We start from the raw sequence: 21,244 nt of genomic DNA, 5'->3' as shown, positions 1-21,244 counted from the left end.
TTAGGATTATAGAATTATTCTTAATTTTCCTAGCGTGATAATAGCATTATGATTACATAGGAGCATGTACTTATTCTTAGGACATAGTGCAGGTAGAAGAATTTAGAGAGGGAAGGTCATGATGCCTGCAACTTTTGGACGGTATATATACAAATGTATATGTATATCTATGCATACCAAATACCTGCTATATATGCACACACGTACATACACATGTAAAGAGACAGATATATGTGGAGAAGGAGGGAAAGAAATACCTGCTATATATGCACACACGTACATACACATGTAAAGAGACAGATATATGTGGAGAAGGAGGGAAAGAAAATATGCAAAATGTTAACACTCTAATCTCAGTGGAGCTATAAGGGTGTTAATTGGACTATTAACTTTTCTGTGTGTTTGAATGTTTTCATAATGAGTAAAAACGGTATTAGACTTAGTTTAGGGCTGAATCCATTTCAGAATCAGCTGTGTGTGGCGGCTCACACTTGTAATTGCAGCACTTTGGGAGGCCGAAGCTAGAGGATTGCTTGAGACCAGGAGTTTGAGGGACCAGCCTGGGCAATGTATCAAGAGCTCTGCTGAAAGTAAAGAAAATTAGCTGGCTGTGGTGACGCAGACCTGTGGTCTCAGCTGCTCAGGAGGCTGAGATGGGAGGATTGCTTGGGCCCAGGAGTTCAAGCTGGCGCAGCATACGACTGTGCCTGTGCACTCCAGCCTGGGTGACAGAGCAAAACCCTGTCTCAAAAAATTGAAAAAAAAAAATCAAAATACAGACTAAAATTTAATCACAGCGCTAACTAGCCAAAGATTGCTCTCTGTTTCTAGCCTGGTGTTAGAAATTCTGCATACCGTGTAGAAGACACCATTCATTCTAGAGGTCTCGGTATTGATGAGCCTCGGGAACAGGGCTGTGGCCATGCTCCCCCAGGACCTACTAACTGCCTCAGCTTCCCCCAGCCGGGCTTCCACCACGCACCTGCAGAGGCAGTGCCCTTTCAAAGGGAATATTGGCAAGTCTTCCATTTACTGACTTAAAAAAAATATGTAAGTCTAGGCTGGGCATGGCAGCTCACGCCTGTAATCCCAGCTACTCGGGATAGGTAGGCAGGCCAAGGTGGGCAGATCGCGAGGTCAGGAGTTCGAAACCAACCTGACCAACATGGTGAAACCCCATCTCTACTAAAAATACAAAAATTAGCCGGGCATGGTGGCAGGTGCCTGTAACCCCCAGCTACTCAGGAGGCTGAGGCAGGAGAATTGCTTGAACCTGGGAGGCAGAGGTTGCAGTGAGCCGAGATCACACCACTCCAGCCTGGGTGACAGAGAGAGACTCTGACTCCAAAAAAAGTCGAACCAGAAGCCATTTCTTCCTTTATGGACGCAAACGACCAGTCTAGCACAATTGCCTGTTTTACAAGTGGAGAAAAGTGACTGGCAGAGCTAGCGTTGGCACGCAGGTCTTCAGACATCCAAGCTGAGGTTTCCTCTGTCACTTCCTTTCATCTTTGGAAAGATTGGGTTTGTCCTAAACCTTTGCATGGCTCTCTCTGCCACTCTCTCAGAACCTAATGACTCACACTTTACAATCTATTTTAAAGCCAGCTGGAATCTATAGAAGATTAGAAGCAGCGAGTGAAGAGAAGAGGTGTTAGGGCTGAGCTAGTGATCACAGCCAGAAAGGCCATGAAGGAGCTGGAAAAGCAGGAGAATTCAAAGAACCTCAAACCCCGGGGACATTCTGTGCAAGGGCAAATGATACTGGCAGCATCCCTCCACGCAGGGATTTTGTAAGACAGTGGAGTGCAGACTGCTATCTCAGACAGCTTAAAAACCTGGGCCGGGAGTGGTGGCTCATGCCTGTAGTCCCAACACTTTGGGAGGCCGAGGTGGGTGGACCACCTGAGGTCAGGAGTTTGAGACCAGCCTGACCAATATGGTGAAACCCCGTCTCTACTAAAAATATAAACGTTAGCTGGGTGTGCTGGCATGTGCCTGTAGTCCCAGCTAGTCGGGAGGCTGAGACAGGAGAATTGCTTGAAACTGGGAGGCAGAGGTTGCAGTGAGCCCAGATCGCACCATTGCACTCCAGCCGGGGCAATAGAGCAAGACCCTGTCTCAAAAAAACAAAATGAAACAACCTGGGCTACCACGTGTGTCGAGCGCTCAACTGTGTAAGAAATGGTTTATCCAAGAGGACAGGGTTCCCAGGAGCTGTGAGGGCTGACTTTGCTGTGTAGACCATCAAGCTAGGCTTTTGTGTGTTCAAATCTTATCTTCCCAGTGAAAGTGCAACTTCAGGAGAGCAGGGCGTGTGCCCCAACCACGTTTGAGCGTTGTCAGGCGGTGGCTCTTCAATTTGCAGTCTGGATCCAGGTCCGAGCTCCGTCACTGAATATCCACGTGCCTTGGGCAACTTGATTAACTTCTCTGAGCCTGCATGAAATGGAGATAGTAACAGCTGCTAGGTCACGGATTGATTGATGGGAGGATTAAATGACACTGAGATTAAATGACATTTACTTGGGTCGGAGTCAGTGGCCCAGTAAAGATTCAAAGAGTGGGCTTTGCAAATACTTAGGGGAAAACAGTCCAGGTGGAGGGAGGGCAAGGCGATGACTCAGAGGCAGGGCTATCCCTGGGGGTGTCTGCGGAACCTCAAGGAAGCCATGGTGGCTGGGGAAGAGCTAGCAGGAGGAAGGGAAGCAGTGAGTGAGGCCACGGGTTGCAGGGCGGAGTCGTGTTTTATTGCACATGTTTATTTTTGGGGTTTGCTTCTATTTACGGAAAGATACTGATTTCCCATTTTTTGCTGCTACAAAGTGCCCTTTAAAATAATACAGAAAAAGGAATTAGTGTGGAAGCAGAATACACTGCAGCCCACAAACAAGCAAAATGCGTGAAGACTATCCTCAGATGACCGCAATTTGCAAAATGAGGAAGGCAGGTCCCTCTCTCTTAAATTATTTGCTTAGCAAAAGTAGGTTTGGAATTTCAATGCTGAAGTTTCGCTGGCAACCTCGATGTCACCACTAGAACCTTGAATTCCAAGCCTGATCTCAGAGCTTTCCAGCTGGGAGACTCCTGGATCATGTCATCCTCCCACTCCCGCTTTACAGATGGAGAAACTGAGACCCAGGGAGGCAAACACATTCAGAGGGTCTGGTTCAGAGGGAAGAACTGTACACAGTTTCTATGGGACTCAACTCCCCAGCTGGCCCCCACCCCAAATCCAAGGATTCAGACACACAGGCTCCCCCAGAGACCCTTTAGTAGGTTGAGGCAAGGGAAGCCTCTGGCTGTGTTGCTTTGGAGACTTTCCTTTCTGCGGTCCCCTTTATATCCTCCTGTGCACCCACCATGGATCAGAGAAGGCAGGCAAGGGAGGGCAGAAGGCATGGGGCCACCTGGGGGCTGCTGGCCCAGGAGTTTGCTCTGGAGGGTGGTGAATCCTGGTTGCACCCAGGTTCAACCAAGGCAGGTCCGGTCAACCAAGTCAGGTGTTGAGATGTTCCCAGGGGGCCCTGGGAGTTCCTTTAGTGCCTGAGGGGACAGGACCATCGTTGCCCCGGCTACCACTCCCAGGCCAGGCAGTTCTGAGTGCGGCACTGTCAGCCGCTTTCCGGTCACAGCTCCTTCAGGAACTGGTTCCTATCCATGCCAGGGAGAAGGGGCCGCAGTGGGTTCTGAAGGTCTGGGGATCTGGGGCCAAACCTCTTTACCTCTGATGTTGCTTGTACTGGGCAGGCGTGACCTTGAACACACTCTGGTAGGATGGTGGGGGCTCCACCGGCAGGCCTTTGAGATGCAGTGGTGGGTTTGGAACAAGGCATGCATCATCATTGTTCTGCAAAAGAAAACCCACCGCCCCGCTGCTCACATCTGTGGAGCGACTGGCTGTTTCTGAAGCATTTCCCTACTAGTTCACTTCTGAAGACTCAAGTTCTCCATGACTACGGGGAAATTGAGGTGAGGCTTGAGAGATGAAGTGATTTCCATAGACCAGCGTGTGACTCCCTCCACCCTCCCTGTTCTTGGAAAGAGAGTAGGGGGAGGCCCACGTGGGACTCAGTGGATGGGGTCCTGGTTCCCATCCTGCTACCAGTGCTCTGGTGACCAGGGGCAAGTCACCCTTCAAGACACTCTAGGGCAGGTCTAATGCCAACAATGTCCCCCAGTGATTGCTACCACACCTCCATTCCTGATTATGATGAGGGTGGCACCAACTCAGGGCTGCAGAGCCCGTCCCTGGCATCATCCTTTCTGATGGGAGGGCACAGGGCCCACTGGGAGACCCAGCACAGCCGCTTACTGGCCGTGAGATCATGGGAAGTCACTCTTTTAAGCCTCATCTTTTCCTCTTTAAACGAAAAAGCAGAACCTGTCTCCCAGAATGGCTGTGAGATTCAAAGAGGTCTCAGCTAGTGCACTAGGCAGAAGCCCAGCCCTCAGAAGACTTCCATGTGCTAATCTCTGGTCACGTGGCAGAGAGGAATAAAGGTTGAAGATGGAATTAAGATTTCCAATCACCCTTGAGATGGGGAGATTCTCCTGGATTATCTGTCTGGTCCCAGTGTGATGACAAGGGTCTTTAAAGGTAGAAGAGGGAGACTGGGTTATTGGAAGATGTCGTGATGCTGGCTTTGAAGGTGGAAGAAGGGGCCACAAGCCAAGGAATGCAGGCAGCCTCTAGAATCTGGGAAAGGCAGGGAAAGAGATGCTTTTCAATGCCCCCTGAAGGGATGCCGTCCCGGTGACACAGCTTGATTTGAGCCCTTGAGACTCACTTCAAACTGCCGACCTCCAGAACTGTAGAATAATACAGGTGTCATTTTAAGCCACCAAATTTGTGATAATTTATTACAATAGCAATAGAAAATGAATTCAGCCATGTGCAGCACTAGCACAGTGCCTGGAACACAGCAAAGGTCAATAAATAGTGTGGGCAACCCCCCATATAGGCACCGAGAAAGGAGAGCCAAGCAGAATTCTGGCACAATTAAGATCTGAAGAATATCTCAGTTTATAGTGTTACTACTCAGTTATTTCCTTTTATACAATCCTCTCTATATAATCATATATTAGTTCTTAGAATGAGTGCCGAAAGAATATCTTACCACTCAGTTATTTCCATATATATATATAACTATATCTTAGTTCATAATTAGAGGAATGCCTAGAGTGGACACAGTACAGAGCATGAATTAAGGAATAAGCAGCTTATAGCCGGAGGAATGTCTGGAGCAGATACAGTGCAGAGCATGATTTAAGGAAAAAACAGTTATACCAGGACAAGAATCCATAGCCCAGGCAGCAGCATTCAGTGTCTTAAAGATACCCGCTGTATGGCAGGCTTGGGGCAAGAGCCACTCCTCCTGATAAGGAGTTGCAGGACCTTGCTCCACTTCTTGTAGAGGGCTGCCCTCAGACTGGCAATCCCTCCAGCATCCAAGGGCTCAAAGCCCCTCTGGATAATTGTGCCTTGGTGACTGTGAACTTTATCAGCTCTAGTTACTGTGCTGCTTGAAAAGCATCTAACTATAGAACTCTTTGGAAGCTGCCAGCAGGTGGCGTAGACCCTGACAGCTCTGTCACTGCTGTGCGACTTAAAGCATCCTCCTATAAGTCTTCTTAGTAGCTTGCTCATAGATAGAGGTATTGCACACTGCACCCTCTTCACTGTGCACGGCCCACCTCCATGCCTTGGTGACCTAATGGGGTGGACCCCTTACCGCACACGACCCTTGCCTCGATGACCTAATGGGAATGGACTCCTTGATGTGCACTGTCCACCTCTGGCCTAGGTGACCTGATGGGGGTGGACCCCTTGTTTTATTGCTCATGACCCTATCACTATTCTTAAAGATGACTTCACTCACTGCCCTGCCCCCAACCTATACACAATAAATACTGACGCTTCTGGACATTCGGGGCCTCGCCTGACTCCGCTTATAGGTGGCATGGTCCCCCGAGCCCAGCGGCATTTTCCTTGTACTTCCGTGTCCTGTTTCTTTATTTCACAGATCCTGCGCCTCAGCACAGCATAAGGGATACCCCACAACCCTGTGGGGCCCTTAGCCCTACAAAATAGGAACAATGATTGCTCATACCTGAAGCTAGGTATGGGGCCTCAGTTTCCCCCATCCTTAAAAGTGGGGTTGGCCTCAGTGACTCAAGGCCCCCATCTGGTTCTCTGATGTCTTAATGAGAAGACTTTCTACCAGGCAGCCAGGCATGAACTAAGACAACTTCTCTGCTTGATGTTAAATGAAACTCAGAGGCTATCAACTTATATATGCATTAAGTGAACACTCGGTGTGTGATGAGGTCACTAACATGAAAATCAGTGCCAAACTTGCAGAATTGTGGGGGATTTGGCACCTTTTTTTTTTTTTTTGAGATGGAGTTTGGCTCTTGTTGCCCAGGCTGGAGTGTCATGGTGCAACCTCAGCTCACCCAGCCTCTGGCCCCAGGTTCAAGAGATTCTCCTGCCTCAGAGTCCCAAGTAGCTGGGATTACAGGCATGTGCCACTACACCCAGCTAATTTTGTATTTTTAGTAGAAACAGGTTTCTCTACGTTAGTCAAGCTGGTCTTGAACTCCGGACCTCAGGCAATCCGCCTGCCTCTGACTCTCAAAGTGCTGGGATTAGAGGTGTGAGCCACCGTGCCTGGCTGACACATTTTTTTTTTTTTTTACAGTTTTCTAAAGTTGAAATTGTAATATGAATTTTCTTTCTTTTTTTTTTTTTTTTAAAGAAATGAGACTTGGAAATCACTTCTGGTCAGGTTCTTCCTTTTTTATTCATTAATTTTTAAAATAAAACATCCTTATCCTGAACTACTCAGGATCTTTGTGGTAGGGAGAGACTTGCCTTCTCTTTTAAAATATATCTAGCCCAGTCTGCCACTCTGCCAACCCCACGAGTAGACAAGGGCAAGGCTGTGGGTTAGACGTAGCTCAGGCTGAGTTCTGGATCTTCTTACTGGCTGCTTTGCCTTAGGAAGTGATGTGACCTCTCTGAACCTCAGCTTACTAGTCTGTAGTATGGGAATTTAAGTACCTCAATGGGTTTTTGAGGGCTGGGCCCGGTGGCTCATGCCTGTAATCCCAGCATTTTGGGAGGCCAAGGCCGGCAGATCGCTTGAGGTCGAGAGTTTGAGATCAGCCTGACCAAGAGGGCAAAACCTCGTCTCTACTTAAAAAAATACAAAAATTAGCCAGGTGTGGTGGCACATGCCTGTAGTCCCAGTTACTTGAGAGGCTGAGGTGAGAGAATTGCTTGAACTCAGGAAGTGGAGATTGCAGTGAGCAGAGATCATGCCACTGTACTCTAGCCTGGGTGACAGAGTGAGACTCAGTCTTAAAAAAAGGGTTGTTGAGAAGATGAAGTTAAATACAGCTATATTTATCTATATTATCTGTGTATCTATATCCATTCATCCATCATCCATCCTTCCATCCATCCATCCATCTATCCACCCACCCACCCGTCCATTCACCCATCCATCCATCCACCCATTCCATCCATCCACCCATTCCATCCATCCACCCACCCATTCATCCACCCATCCACCCATCCACCCATTCTGTCCATCCACCCACCCATCCATCCACCCATCCATCCATCCATTGATCCACCCATCCATCCATCCACCCACCCATCCATCCACCCACCCATACATCCACCCATCCATCCATCCATCTACCCATTCTGTCCATCCACCCACCCATCCATCCATCCATCCACCCATTCTGTCCATCCACCCACCCATCCATCCATCCACCCATTCCGTCCATCCGCGCACCCATCCATCCGCCCATCTGTCCACCCATTCCATCCACCGGTTCCATCCATCCAGCCATCGATGGATTCATTGATGGATTCAACAGAGTCCCTGGAATGCCTGAAGTGCCCAATCTTTGATGACTCCTTCTCTCACTTGTTTCTACCACAGCCAAACTCCACACACACTGCAGCTTCCCCAGGCCTTCCCTATCCTGTCTCCAAGCCAGTGCTCCTGCTGTTGCTCTGCTGAAAGTCCCCCTTCCATCGGTGCCTGCGGGGCCGAATCCTGCCCAGTCACCACGGCCTCCCTGATGCAATTTCCCCGGGGCTTTCAGAGCTGGCAGCACAGTCGCCTGTTGTTCTGGGCACCCATGGAATTTCCCCTCTGGCAGCCTCACCCTTTTCTCCTTGGACCGGCCTCCTCTCTCGCCCTCATGCCTTGGCCCCTCTCCTGGACTGTGGGCCGCCACTCAGGGAATCCTCAGCAACGTGAGGAGTGAAGGAAACACGCTCCTCTTCTAATCCCAATGTCTTTCCTTTCTGAGCCCTCTGCTGCCTCGTGCCCCCATTTTTTGAGGGCTTGTCTTCCCAGGAAGGGTCTTACCTTTGCAGATGTGCGGTCCCCTTTCCAGGCTGTGAGAGCCGTGGGCACCGGCAGGAAGAGCTCTAGGACAGTGAAGCAGAGCAATGCCAGCTCTAGCCTCTGGATGTGGACCTGAAAGGGGAAAGGGAGGGAAGGCAGGGCGAGGCCTCGCTGGGTGTCTGCACACAGTATGTGGGCTTAGCCAGCTAGGATCAGATCCACATTGGAGAACAGTAGGGGCTTCTGCTCCCAGGTGTGCGTGGGGAGGGCAGGGTGGATCTCTGTGGGATGGGGACTGGGTCTGTCTTGGTCACTGCTCTACACTCATCGCCTGGCACATATACATGTTTGGTGAGTGTTGGCCCAACGTTTGAGGGCTGGAGAATCTCATGCGTCCCTGGGAAGACTGAAGGTAGCCTTAGGGTCATCTGATCTAAGCCTACTTGACAGATGGGGATACCTAGTCCCAGAGTGAGGGAATATGCTTTACAGTTGGTGGGGGAAGAGCTATGAGACGATGGCTGTGCAGCTGGGAGACATCTCATAGTATCACATGCATTTGGTGGGGAAGCATATGTATGTGTGAGCACATGTGTGTGTCCACGCATGCTCGCACATGCATGTGGTATGCTCTGCATGCGTGTGTGTGTATGTGCTGGGAGGAGACAAGGAATAGCAAACCACTACGGTCAGAATCCTTGTGGGCACGGTGGCTCATGCCTGTAATCCTAGCACTTTGGAAGGCCGAGGTGGGCAGATCACAAGGTCAGGAGTTCGATACCAGCCTCGCCAACATGGTGAAACCCTGTCTCTACTAAAAATACAAAAATTAGCAGGGTGTGATGGCAGGTGCCTGTAATCCCAGCTCCGTGGGGGGCTTAGGCAGGAGAATTGCTTGAATCTGGGTGGTGGAAGTTACAGTGAGCCCTGATCATGCCACTACACTCCAGCGTGGGTAACAAGAATGAGACTCTATCCCCGCCCCCACCAAAAAAAAAAAAAAAAAATTCTTAGAGCCTGGCCCAGAGGCATCCAGCCTGTAGTATAGTGGCTGGTCCACCTTCTGCTTCAGAGGCAGCGGTGGTGTGGTGAAAAGGGCACCAGGCTTGGAGTCAAGGACCCACTGATGTAGCCTGTCTGGACCTCAGTGTTTACTCCCAGAGGATGAGGGTAACAAGGTGGACTTGGCCAGCTTTGCGAGGCTCCTGGATCACACCCCTGTGTGATCACACCCCAGGGACTCATGCTTTGAGCCCTGGCCGGGAAATCTGCAGTTCTAGGCTGTGGTCCTGGATTTGCAGCCCCGTTGCTGCTTGACCTCAGGCAGGCTCCTCCCCATCTCTGGCCCCATTTCCCCATCTGTGAAAGTGGACTTGGACTCCATGATGCTGACCAGTGGGCAGCCTGGTAACCCCCCTTTCCACCACACCTTGGGAGGGACAGGAACAGGTTGGCCAAGGGCTGAGCGGCCACACCTGGGCTCCAGGAGAGGTTTTCCGTGACCTGGAAACCTGTTGGCTAAGCCTGAGGCAGCAGCTTCATTGAAGTCAGAGGTCCCTCCGGGCCTGGGCACTCACCGTGGAGTTGGGGTACATTCTCCAAATGGGGGACTCAAATGGGCTTTCCAGAAAGAGATCCTTGGCAATGACAAAGAGGCCGGACAGCACGCAAAGGAGGCTGATGAGGTTCGTCACCAGGCACAACCTCTTCTGCAGGTGAAAAATAAAGGTAACGGCTCTTCAAAGGGTGGATATCTGGGCCTAGGTCCCCGCCATGCTTGCAGGAGCTTCCCCTGTAGCCTCAGGAGAGACTGCCTGTCACTGGACCCGAGGCCCCCGCCCTCACGCAGGAGCTGAGCCACTGAGCGCTGAGGAGGGCCCAGCTGGCCCTCACCTTCTATGGTACAAATTAGGAGAACCCAAGAGCTGCCTTCGGATCAAAGAGCTTTGCAGTAAAGACACCCCACTGCCATCTCCCCCTCAAAGCCAGCCCTGACCATCCCACATCAGATATGCCAAGTGTCAGGGACTTGACACACAAATGACCCCTCACCCAGCCGCTTCCCCACCAGAAAGGGCAGGAGGAGCTCTGAAAGTGACCTATCCCCACACATTCTAGTGCCAGCCCTATTTTCTCCGCCCACCCGCGATGGTCCCTGAAATGGCTGTGTTCATCGTCCCCTCTGGCTAAGCATCATTGCAAGAGTCCTTTGCCAAGTGCAAACCCACGTAGTGAGGAAAATATGCATACGTGGAATCTGCTGCCATTTACACTGCAGTGGGTTTCTTTGCAGTGAGAGTGTCCCTGTGTTCAGGTACGCAACGCAGGAGGCCTATGGTTCTAAAAGGGGCTCAGCCCAGGAGGGCGAAGTCTGGGGAATGGGCAGATCTTTGCCAAGGGTCTCCTGCCTCTGCTGGGTAAACTGTACAACCATCCTTCTATTCTCTCTGCCCTCCGAGAATGCAGGGAGCAACCACAGCCTACCCAGGCCGAGGGACACAGAGATGGAAGGACCTGGCTTGGGCTTTGGGGGCAGAGGGAGGGGAGGTGGGAAGGCCTGGGTGTGGGGTGTGATTTGCAAGGATGCTCCTTCCATCATTCACCCACCTCCACCCATCCAGCCTTGTGTTAGGTGTCTACTCTGTGCCTACTTGGGCCTCCTTGGGCTACCAAGATGCTCAGACACATTCTACCCACACAGAACTTAGCGTATGCTATAGACAGGTAAGTCCACAGAGTTGTGGGAGCACAGGAAGCAGCCATGGAGGTCAGGGAAGGCCTCCGGGAGGAAAAGACATACAGGTTGTCTTGAGTGGTCAGGAGTGAGTCAAAGATGAGAGGCTCATGTGCAGGAGAGAGGGCAAGGTGTTCGGGCAGCGGCCAGCACGGGCAGAACAGGGAGGATCACCGTTCCAGCTGCCTCGTGCTCAGAGAGGAGCAGTAGATGCAAACCCAGCTGGAGGCTGGGGCTTTCAGGCTGTGTAGTGATCCGATGAAAACTCAGTAGATTTGAGAGGAAGCCAAGTTGTGTTCTAGAAGAATGGGTCAAGTATCCTGGGAGCCATTTCCTTCTCTGCCTCACTGCACTGGAAAGAGAGATGCTTCAGATGGGGCTTCCTTTCCTCCCACAGCCAAATCTGCCAGCCTGTCTGCATCTGGACATCCTCTGCTGTCCTGAGGCATGAGCCTGCTCCTAGCAAGTCCTGGAGAAGTGTTCTTAGGATCACCTCTACACATAGATGCTTTTAACAAAGTTACCCTGTGCTCGGATGGAAGGGAATGACCTCTGTGCACCCACTCACCAGGTAAGCTTTAGAAAAGGTCTCCATTGTTATCGCCAAGATCCCTGAAATGAGAAACTGCAGGCCGGATTTGAAAGTCACAGGAGAGAAGTTGAGATTCCTCGAAACCCACAAATTCCCACTCCACCCCTATTCTCCAAGAAAACCAACCCTTGGCGGCCAGTGGGGCAGAGAATGCTATTCCTCCAGCAAAGTGGGCTCCTCTTGCCTGCCATGTGGCCCATCCCAGGCGCTGCCCCACCTCACAGCTTCCCACGTGCACAAACCTCCATACTTCCTCTCATCTCTACCCTTGGACCAAGCTGTGCCCTGTGCTTACAACTCCCTCCTGGCCCCTTTTGCTTCCCTCATTTTACAAACCCAGAACATCCCTCTGGTGTCAGTGGCACTATTTTCTCTACCCCGACCCTTTCTCTTTTCCTGAGCCCTGCAGTTGGGAGGACATGAGCTCTTTTGCCCAAGGTCTCTGGGAATACCTCTGCAATCATTCTTTCCAATGTTCACTGAGCACTTACTATGTGCTAGTCCCCGGAAGCACAGGGTGAATAAACACTGCATGGTGGAAAGTTCTATCACTGTGCAATGAAAGCCTGACCCCGTGCGGGGTGGGCACAGAGGACTGATGTGAAAAGGGGATTGGGATACTTGCCCGGGACAGTGCTGTGGAGCTGGGATTTAGTGCATAGGCAGGACTGCACCAGAGAGTCAGGAATGGGATGGGCTCCCTGGAGGCCAGAAGGAATGTAGGGCTTCTGGGAATGAGGCATATACTGGTCCAGTGTCATCTCCCATCCTGGCTGATGGCCTTGGGAGGATGGGAACCACGCCTTACGCCCTGGGTGTTTTCATGGCTTAACCCTAACAGGGCACCTGCCGCTGGATCCAGAGGCAGCCTGGCTGCTCCGAAGGCCAGGGAAGAAGGAAGCTGTCCCTGGGTCATGCTCACCCCCATCTTTGCCAAATGCACACATGCAAGTATGGGAGAGTAGATAGTCTGCGAGTGCTCTCCTGGGACTCAGAATTGACAGGGGCTCCCTGGAAGGAGCTATTTCCAGGGTGACTACAAGAAAAGAAGGAGAGATGGGAACACTGGAGAAAGGGCCTGGCTTCCACCACACCCTGTTAGCTCTCTCTATCCCAGCCTGCATCCTGTCCCAAACACCAGGGCCTCCCAGGCCTGCCCTGCAGACTCCCATACCCGGTCTGTGTTTTGCCTTCTACTCACAGAGGCAGCCCCCCAGAATGGATACCAAGACTTCAGCACCACCAGGTGGAGGCTCTTGACTCTAGAGGCCAGGTAGCCCCCAAAGGCCACGTGCAGCAGAGCGATGGCGATGTGGAAGGCCTGGGTGGGGAACAGAGAGTGGCTGGGGTAAAGGCATTGGTGACCGGCTCTAGAGGAGGCCACAGGTACCCTGGACCTACTGGCTGCGCTGACTCCGTCCGTCCTCTTAGGGATCCCGGAGGGAGAGCAGGATCTCTAGGAAGAGACCGCTCCCCAGGATTTGCTGCAGGGAGAGCTAAGGCTGCCCCAGGAGTAGGAGCTGTCTATGCTGGAGCTGGCAGCCCTTTCCTGCCATTCTCCCCAGGACGGGGCCCTGTCTGAACCTCACAAGGCAGTAGGTGTGGGCAGATTCTCTCCAATGCTCAGGGCCTTTTCCAGTTCAGATGAATGTTAAGCAAGAAAGCTGGAGTCTTTTTCATTTCCCTTTCTCCACTTAGGGCCCCCAGCATCCTCCCAATACCTGTATCTCGCTTTCCTCTTCCTCCCATCGCCGGGACCCTGGGAAGTGGATGCTCACCCCCAGCTCCTTGAGAAGGCCGCTCCTCTGCTGGGACTCCTTGTGCTGGCGTGCAGCCAGGATCCTGGGCTGGGTCATGTTCTGGGATAGATTTGTCTCCCAGGGCTGGGCTGAGCTGAGGACTTGCCAGGATGGGAGCCCCCAAGCACCGGAGCTGGGGGTAACTGTGGCTTCTGCCTTCATTGATGCTGGTTGGGGGCCCTGGCTGCCAGATGGGGAGAAAGGCCATCAGAACACATCTCATTTCTGAGGCTTGTGCCTGGGTGAGCCTCTGCCGATCACCTCTGTTCACAAGACTGGATCTTTCCAGAACCATGGTTGCCCTGTCCAGCAGCCCCTGGCCTTGATATGACCTGGAATAATCTGGCCCCTGGGAATGGGGAGTAACTGCTGTCACAGCCTTTCTGGGATTACAAAGACACAGCTCCTTTTGAGGCAGAAAAATGAGGACCAGACACAGTTCACAATCAGCGCAAGACAGAGCTCATCCAACGGGCCAGAGAGTTGGGAGGTGCAGGAGGCCTGGGGCGGTGGAGGGGCCTCGGAAACAGTCTCCATCCACTGGTCCAAGATGAGTGACTGAAGGCAGGTGGGAAATAATTGTCCTACCTCCTGTGGTGTGCCCATGCTTCCTGGAGGGAAGAGAGAAAACGTCTTCCAACAAGGACTTCTTATGAGCCAACACTGAGTCAGGAGTCTGTGTTTAACAATGCTGACATTTACAAACACTTTCTCTGCTCCAGGCACTGAGATAAATAAGCTACATGCATTATCTGTTTTGTCCTCATTCCAACTCTATGAGGTAAATACTGTCCTCACTCTCATTTTGCATGTGAGGCTCAGAAAGGTTAAGCCACCTGCCCATGGTCACACAGCCAATAGGTGACTTGGACTTGAAGGATGGCAGGCTGGCTCCAGAGCCTGGGGCTTAAACCCTTAATGCACTGTTGGCTCAACAAATGGAAATGAATGTTCTGAATGTTCTCACGGGCACAAAAATGAGTTGGGAAAAAATTTAGAAGGGAGCTGAACAGACAACCTGCAGACAGGGTCAGGATCATAGTGTATACGGATGCCGTGGAGGCACCTGGGCTTGGGGGCTGCCTGGGGACTTGGTGAGGAAATCCATTTGAGCCTTTCTGTCCCAGAAAGTGGAGAGCTGGGCGGGGAAGAAAGGGGGCTGGCTTGCGGGGGTTGAGGTCAGAGATGGTTTCGCCATGGGGCTGGGGCTAACGAGAAAATCCTTGAGAGAGTGCAGGCTGCTCAGACTGTCCTGGAAGGACGAAAAGGGATGGGCATTCCTCTCACTTTTAAATCTGACTTGTGGACCCAAGCAGTGCTCTCCGAGCATTCACATTTTTTACAGGGGTGCAGGGATTTCTTTCCACAAAAGGAAAAGAATCTTGGGATGTTTGGAGGGTCAAATAGTCCAGGTGGCTACGTCCTGGACTGGGGGGCAAAGGAAGGGACATTATCAAGAGCCAAAGAGCCAGATGGGGCCTCACGGTTGGGTGAGGACTGTGTGTTAGGCACTGTGCCAGGAGGCAGTTTTGCCTGGCAACCTCCCTTAATCCTCAGGAAGTCAGCACCCTTGCGTAGAAGAGGAAACCGAGGTTCAGAGAGGTTGCCTGCCTTGGCCAAGGTCACACAGTGAGGAAGTGCCTGGAATTGGAACCATGCTGATCTTACTCCATTGCCAGTGCTCTGGGCCTGGGCTGCTAGGTGGGACCTCCTGATCGATATCTCCATTGGCCTGCAGTGACAACCCCTGATTAAGTGGGGACAGTGGGCAGAGGGTCTCCCTCTTTCCTGAGCTCAGACACTGTAATGCATGACTCTCTTCCGTGACTCTGCCTGGCTATGCTTGGGAATTCTCCCTCCCTCAGTCCCCAAGCCTTCAGGAGTCCTTCTGACACAGCTAGCTGGACTGAGGGGTGTATTTGGAGGCCTGAACCAGATTAGTCACTGGCTTTAACGAAGCTCTGCACACCTGCGAGGACAATACCTGGACCCAGGCCTGAACTCCCCTGCAAAGAACTGAAGAGGGACTGCTTAGCAGAGCTGTCTCGGATGGAGCTGGTTGTCCACAGGGACAGCGAGTGCCTGGGCTCTGGAGCTGTGTCTCCACCTACACATTCACTTATGAGAGCTGTGGCAGCAGGAATGGCTCAAATACCCAACAGGGAGTTGGATTCCAGAATCCAGAGAAACCCTTCTCAAAGTACATTTCATGAAACATTGGTCCTGATGGATCCGCACTAAAAGGGTTTCACGATCAAAGAAGCTGTGGAAACCATGGCTATCCTCCTCTCCCTTTTTCTCATATTAAAGGCTCTGAGATTTTCTACAAATGGTGCACTCTGGTTTCGTATTAAAGGCATTTCTCAAACTTAATTGGCCATAGAATCTTTTTTCTATGCAATTGGTATTCTATGGGGTCTGCTTTTGGGCAAAGGGACCTGGAAGGTTTCAGTTTCTGGTTCTGGGCTCTGGTTTTTGGCCTTTTCTCTGTGACATGAGCTTTCGGTTTGCTCCTGTCACAGTGGGAACGGAAATTGGATGATGCTCTCCAGGGTCCCTTCCAACTTTAAATATAAAACTTCTCTCACGGGATAGAGAGCTGCTGTGAGGAATTTTATACAACCAGGAGAGGAAGGAGGTGCAGAGGGCAGACCTCAGACTTAGACTTCATGGGGAAAAGTCTGTTACGAAGTCTCGTCCGCCTTTCCGGGACAAAGAGCATGAACTCTGATTCCTTAGAAGCTTAATCCTTGCTGTCCTGGTCCACTTCCAGGACCTGTGCAGGGCTGCTAGGAGGTGATAGCGTGCTGATAGAGGGGGGCAGGCAGCAGGCTGTTTGGGGCATGGGAGGAACTTTTTTAGCCTTGCTCCCCCCGAATCCCCTCAGCCAGCTCAGGACCACAGACCCAGCCAGCTTGGTATCCCACGGGAAACCCACTGTCACCAGGGCCTTGGCGCTCTGCACAGGGCCGCGTGATGCCTGGGTCCCGTACGTATTCTCGTTGTTCCTTCAGTTCTGGGAGGGGAGGGAGGACAGGGATAGAGCTGGGAAGGACCCTCCAGAAGCCCCCAGCAGTGCAGCAGAGTGGGCCAGGCCGTGAGCACTGGAAGCTGTCAGCCAGAATGGGTGCCCCATGCACAGTCCTGGCTCCGCTTCCTGGAGCTGCGACCTTGAGCAAGCTGTGTACATCTCAGCATCTGAGTCTCCCTTCGCCTTCTCAGGGGAGCCACTGCCTGTCCTTGGGGCTGGGTGATGAGGAGTAGCTGAAACTATGTCTGCAACAGACAGGGCCTGGCATATAGCAGTAATGGCAGCCACAGTCATCACCAGCCTGTTGCATGTCTAGAATCCTACCAGCGAGGCTCCCCCTTGTCCTTATCTGGTTCTCGGTGAAGACCTGATACATCCCGCCCCTGTCATCTGGAGTGGAGAGTTTGCTCCCTCCATCTCCATCCTGCTTACAGGGGGAGAGGGCCGTGAGGGCTCTGGGCCCCTGGGGTGGGGGCAGGGTGTTGTGAAGGCAGAAAGGCACTGAGTGTATTGAGCTAGTGATCTGAGATCCGACACTGCCATTTGTGGATTTGTTTGTGGAGTTCTGCATTGGACACTGCGGGTACCGAGACAGGAGGGAGTAAGATGTGTCCATGGGAGGTCTGTGTCCGAGCAGGCAGAGGAGACGTGGCACCAGCAATGTGGCCCTCATCAGACGGTGCAGTGGAGCCCTGGAGGACAGAGAGAGCTTCTCAGGTGTGTGTGTGAATGCACCTGTGTGTGTGTTCATGCATATGTGTGGGTGCATATCAAGGACAGAAAGGCAAGAATTGAGAGGTGCTGAGTGACAGAGTGTCACATCATGTGACAGGCAGGCTGGCGCTGTGGCAGGGGTTCCCCAGAAGATCAGCGTTTCAGTGAATGCCAGTTAGAAAACAACCCGTGACTGTACTGAACCGGTCCCTTCCCGGCACTTCCAGACACAGTGTCTGGTGTAAAGACAGCTCACCTGCAAGGAGCAAGAGCCTGCAGGAAACAGAGGTGTCCGTCCGAGGAGGGAGTCAAGAATCTGGATTCTAGTCCTGGCCTCTCGTGGCTCTTGACAAATCCCTTCTTGCTGGGCCTCTGTTTTCTCATCTATTTGTGTGTATGCATTTTCAGACCGGACGGGGAGTGGCTGGGGCTCCCCCAGCTCTCATGGTCAGTGACTGGCAGCAGGATGGGGGCCCCTGGGGGAGAGGCCGATGGTGCTCCCTACTTTCCAGATCCCCTCTACTGGGTGGGGTACCCATTCTCCAGCTGCTGTATTTGTTGCTTGCTAAAGGCTCACATCTGCTCCCTGCTGGGAGTTTAAGCTACACCGCCCCAACCCTATAGCCAACAACTGACCAGCTAGGGGTATAAAAGGCCACCTCCCTGACTTCAAGGTGGGACAGGTCCGTACTCCTGAGCAACCCTCCAACTCTACATGGAAACACAACATCACTCCCCTCTGTTCCCGCTGTGGGGGGACCACTCACCCCAGAACCTGGGACCGCAGCTCCAAGCTTCCAGATGTGCTTTGCCCTCTGGCGCTGCCTGAGCTCCCCAGAGACAGCGCTGGGAAATCAGCACATCTTTACAGCATTAGACTTTGGATCTTCTCCCTCCCGGACTCACCCCCTGCTTCGTGCCCCAGCAGCACGGAAGCTGTCAATATCTTTCTCACCCCCCTGCCCCCCACCAATCCCGGCAGGTGAAAATCTTAGCAGCCTTCTGTTTTTTGGAATCTTGCCCTGTTGCCCAGGTTGGAGTCCAGCGGCCTGATCTCGGCTTACTGCAACCTCTGCCTCCCAGGTTCAAGTGATTCTCCTGCCTTAGCCTCCCTGGTAGCTGAGACTACAGGTGTGTGCCACCATGGCTGGCTAATTTTTGTATTTCTTTTCTTTTTTTTCTTTTTTTTTTTCTTTTTTTTTTTTTTTTTTTAGTATAGATGGGGTTCCACCGTATTGATCAGGCTGGTCTTGAACTCCTGACTTTGTGATCCGCCCTCTTCAGCCTCTCAAAGTTCTTAGTGCCTTCTTTATGTCTCTCCTTGACAGTTGCAAATTTCCTTTGGCAAGGGAAATGTTGATCATTTAGCCTGTTTTCAGAGCAGGACTGATGGAGTGAAGGTGGTTGTGATCTCCTTAGATTCTAGGAGTAAAGTAAGAAGTTGAACCTTTTGAAAGAATCCTTTTAATTTAGGAAAATTTCAAGCACTTACAAAAGTAGAGAGAATAGCTCCATGACCCCTCCGTACCCATCCCCGAGCTAGAACCACCATCAGCAGCTCCTGGCCAATCTTACTCTCCCCCAAAAGTAAGCAAAACTCAGACATCTTCCCATTTTATTTATAAGCAGTTTCATATTTAACTTTAAAAGATATGGACTCTTTTAAAAAAGCATGACCACATGAGAACACAACAAAAATATTAAAACTGAGTCCTGGTGCTTGCTGAGGTATATTTACGCTCAGGGTATAACCCTGCTGCTCCACCGAGCTCTGCTGTATGTTTGGAAACTCCTCTTTTAAAGGGCTGGGCAGTGGCTCATGCCTACAATCCCAGCTCTTCGGGAGACTGAAGTGAGAGGATCACTTGAGCCCAGATCACAAAACCAGCCTGGGCAACATAGCAAGATGTCATCTCTACAAAAATTAAAAAATGAGCTGTCTTGGTGCACGTCTGTAGTCCCAGCTACTCAGGAGGCTGAGGTGGGAGCATCACGTGAGTCCAGTGAGCTATGATCACACCCCTGCACCTCCATCTGGGCAACACAGTGTGATCCTGTCTCAAAAAAAAAAAAAAAAAAGAAAAGAAAAAGAAAAAAAGAAACTACTTTTGTAGAGCAGTTGTCCCCAATATTTTTGGCACCAGGGACCAGTTTCACGGAAGACAATCTTTCCATGGGCCAGGGTGGGGGTTTTGGGATGAAACTAGCCCACCTCGGATCATCAGGCCTTCGATTCTCATAAGGATGCACCACCTAGCTCCCTCGCATGTGCAGTTCACAGTAGGGTTCGCTCTGCTCTGACATGTATTGCGGTGGCTGATCTGCCGGGAGGCGGAGCTCAGGCGGTAGGTCACGCTGCCACGCTGCCCCTCACCTTCTGCAGTGAAGCCCGGCTCCTAACAGGCCATAGACTGCAATAGGTCCAGGGCCTGGGGCTTGGGGACTCCTGCCGCGGGGGCACAAGTCTAACCCTAGGAGTCAGAAAAACCTGTTCTTACTTAGTTTTTGGTACTTACTGGGTATCAAATAACTAGTCAGAGCTCCAATTTCTGAGTGTCTCACAAATGTCTTGTTACTTCTGATTTGTTCAGATCAGGATCCGGGATCCAGGCATGGCCCACAAATTGCACTGGGCTGAAGCAGTTCCAGCATCCTGTGCCTGATCTTGCGATGAGCACGGTGCCGCTCTCTGGGAAGTGTGCAGGTCTTCCACGAGGCTCTTCCGGTGGAGGAGGTATGGGGTGGGCTCCAGTGACCCCTAGATTCAGTGAACCCCAGATCCAGCAACCCCAATGACCTTCAGATCCAGCGACTCCAGTGACCCCCAGATTCGGTGACCCCTAAATCCAGTGACCTCAATGCTCCCCGATCCTGCAATCTCCAGATCCAGTGACCCCAGCCATCCCCAGATTCAGTGACCCCCAGATCTAGTGACCCCCAGTGACCCCAGATCCAGTGACCCCAGTGACCCCCAGATTCAGTGACCCCCAGATCCAGTGACCTCAGTGACCCGAGAACCAGTGACCCCAGCAACCCCCAGATTTAGTGACCCCCAGATGGAGCAACTCCTAGATCCAGGGACCCCAGTGACCCCTAGATCCAGCGATCCCCAGATCAAGTGACTCCCCAGATCCAGGGACCCCTGTGATCTCCAGATCCAGGGACCCCTGTGATCTCCAGATCCAGTGACCCCCAGATCCAGGACCCCGGTGACCCCTAGATCCAGCAACCCCCGATCTAGTAATCCCCAGATCCTGTGACCCCATAGACTCCCAGATCCAGTGACCCCCAGATTCCACCACCTCCAAATCCAGCAACCCCCAGATCCAGTGACCCTCAGATCTTGCCTTGGGCTCTTCCTTTTCCATCTGGCTTCTCTCTCCACATTGCTATGCCGAGTGTGGACAGGGAAGCCAGAGGCAGAGCCCAGAAGCTGTACAGATCGTCCCTGATGGGGGACGGACTGACTTTGACCTGCTGAGCTTTGTTTAACACTTCGGAGCTGACTCTGCCTCTGGGATGCCTGAGTTCAAATCTTGATTCTATTGCCTACTAGTTATGTGACCTTGGGCAAGTTATTTGACCTCAGCGGGCCTCAGTTTTCCCCTCTGTAAAGTGGGGATAATAGCACCCATAAAGTTGCTGGAGGGTTAAATGAGTTAGAACACGTAAGACACTTAAAAGCAGTGCCTCCCATGGATAAGTGGCCATGCCTAATTATTTTAGTTGCTGAGTGCTTTCAGGGTTGCTGGTGCTCAGCTGTCATACATGTTCAGTGTGGTGTACACTTCAAGGTCACACCCACAATCAGGCGAAAAGCCACTCACCCCTCTCAGGCCTGTTGGACTGCGCAGGCTTCCCTTGAGGGGTGAGGGGCTAGGCTAAGCAGCTGGTAGCTTTGAGAGAGGCCCATTTCTTCTGAAGGCACTCGCTTGCCCACTGTCATCTTGAGACACGCGAGGCCGATAATCACTGTCATCGGTTGCCTTGCACTCATTC

The 21,244-nt window shown here is 51.9% G+C and overlaps 1 protein-coding gene across 1 annotated transcript; it reads right to left on the bottom strand.

Moving 5' to 3' along the window:
* Positions 1 to 303: 303 nt before the first annotated feature.
* MS4A10 (membrane spanning 4-domains A10) lies at positions 304 to 18,098 on the bottom strand. Its single transcript, XM_010335248.3, has 8 exons — positions 18,013 to 18,098; positions 13,480 to 13,684; positions 12,903 to 13,022; positions 11,678 to 11,734; positions 9,953 to 10,084; positions 8,397 to 8,507; positions 3,726 to 3,850; positions 304 to 2,439 (listed from the first exon to the last, which is right to left on the bottom strand). Exons 2-8 carry the CDS (start codon positions 13,660 to 13,662, stop codon positions 2,358 to 2,360), a joined length of 810 nt encoding a protein of 269 aa, XP_010333550.2. The 5' UTR covers positions 13,663 to 13,684; positions 18,013 to 18,098; the 3' UTR covers positions 304 to 2,357.
* Between the last annotated feature and the right edge of the window lie 3,146 nt (positions 18,099 to 21,244).

Source organism: Saimiri boliviensis, chromosome 6 (assembly GCF_048565385.1).
Source record: "Saimiri boliviensis isolate mSaiBol1 chromosome 6, mSaiBol1.pri, whole genome shotgun sequence".
Taxonomy (NCBI): domain Eukaryota; kingdom Metazoa; phylum Chordata; class Mammalia; order Primates; family Cebidae; genus Saimiri; species Saimiri boliviensis.
This window is presented reverse-complemented; position numbering and strand designations above follow the sequence as displayed.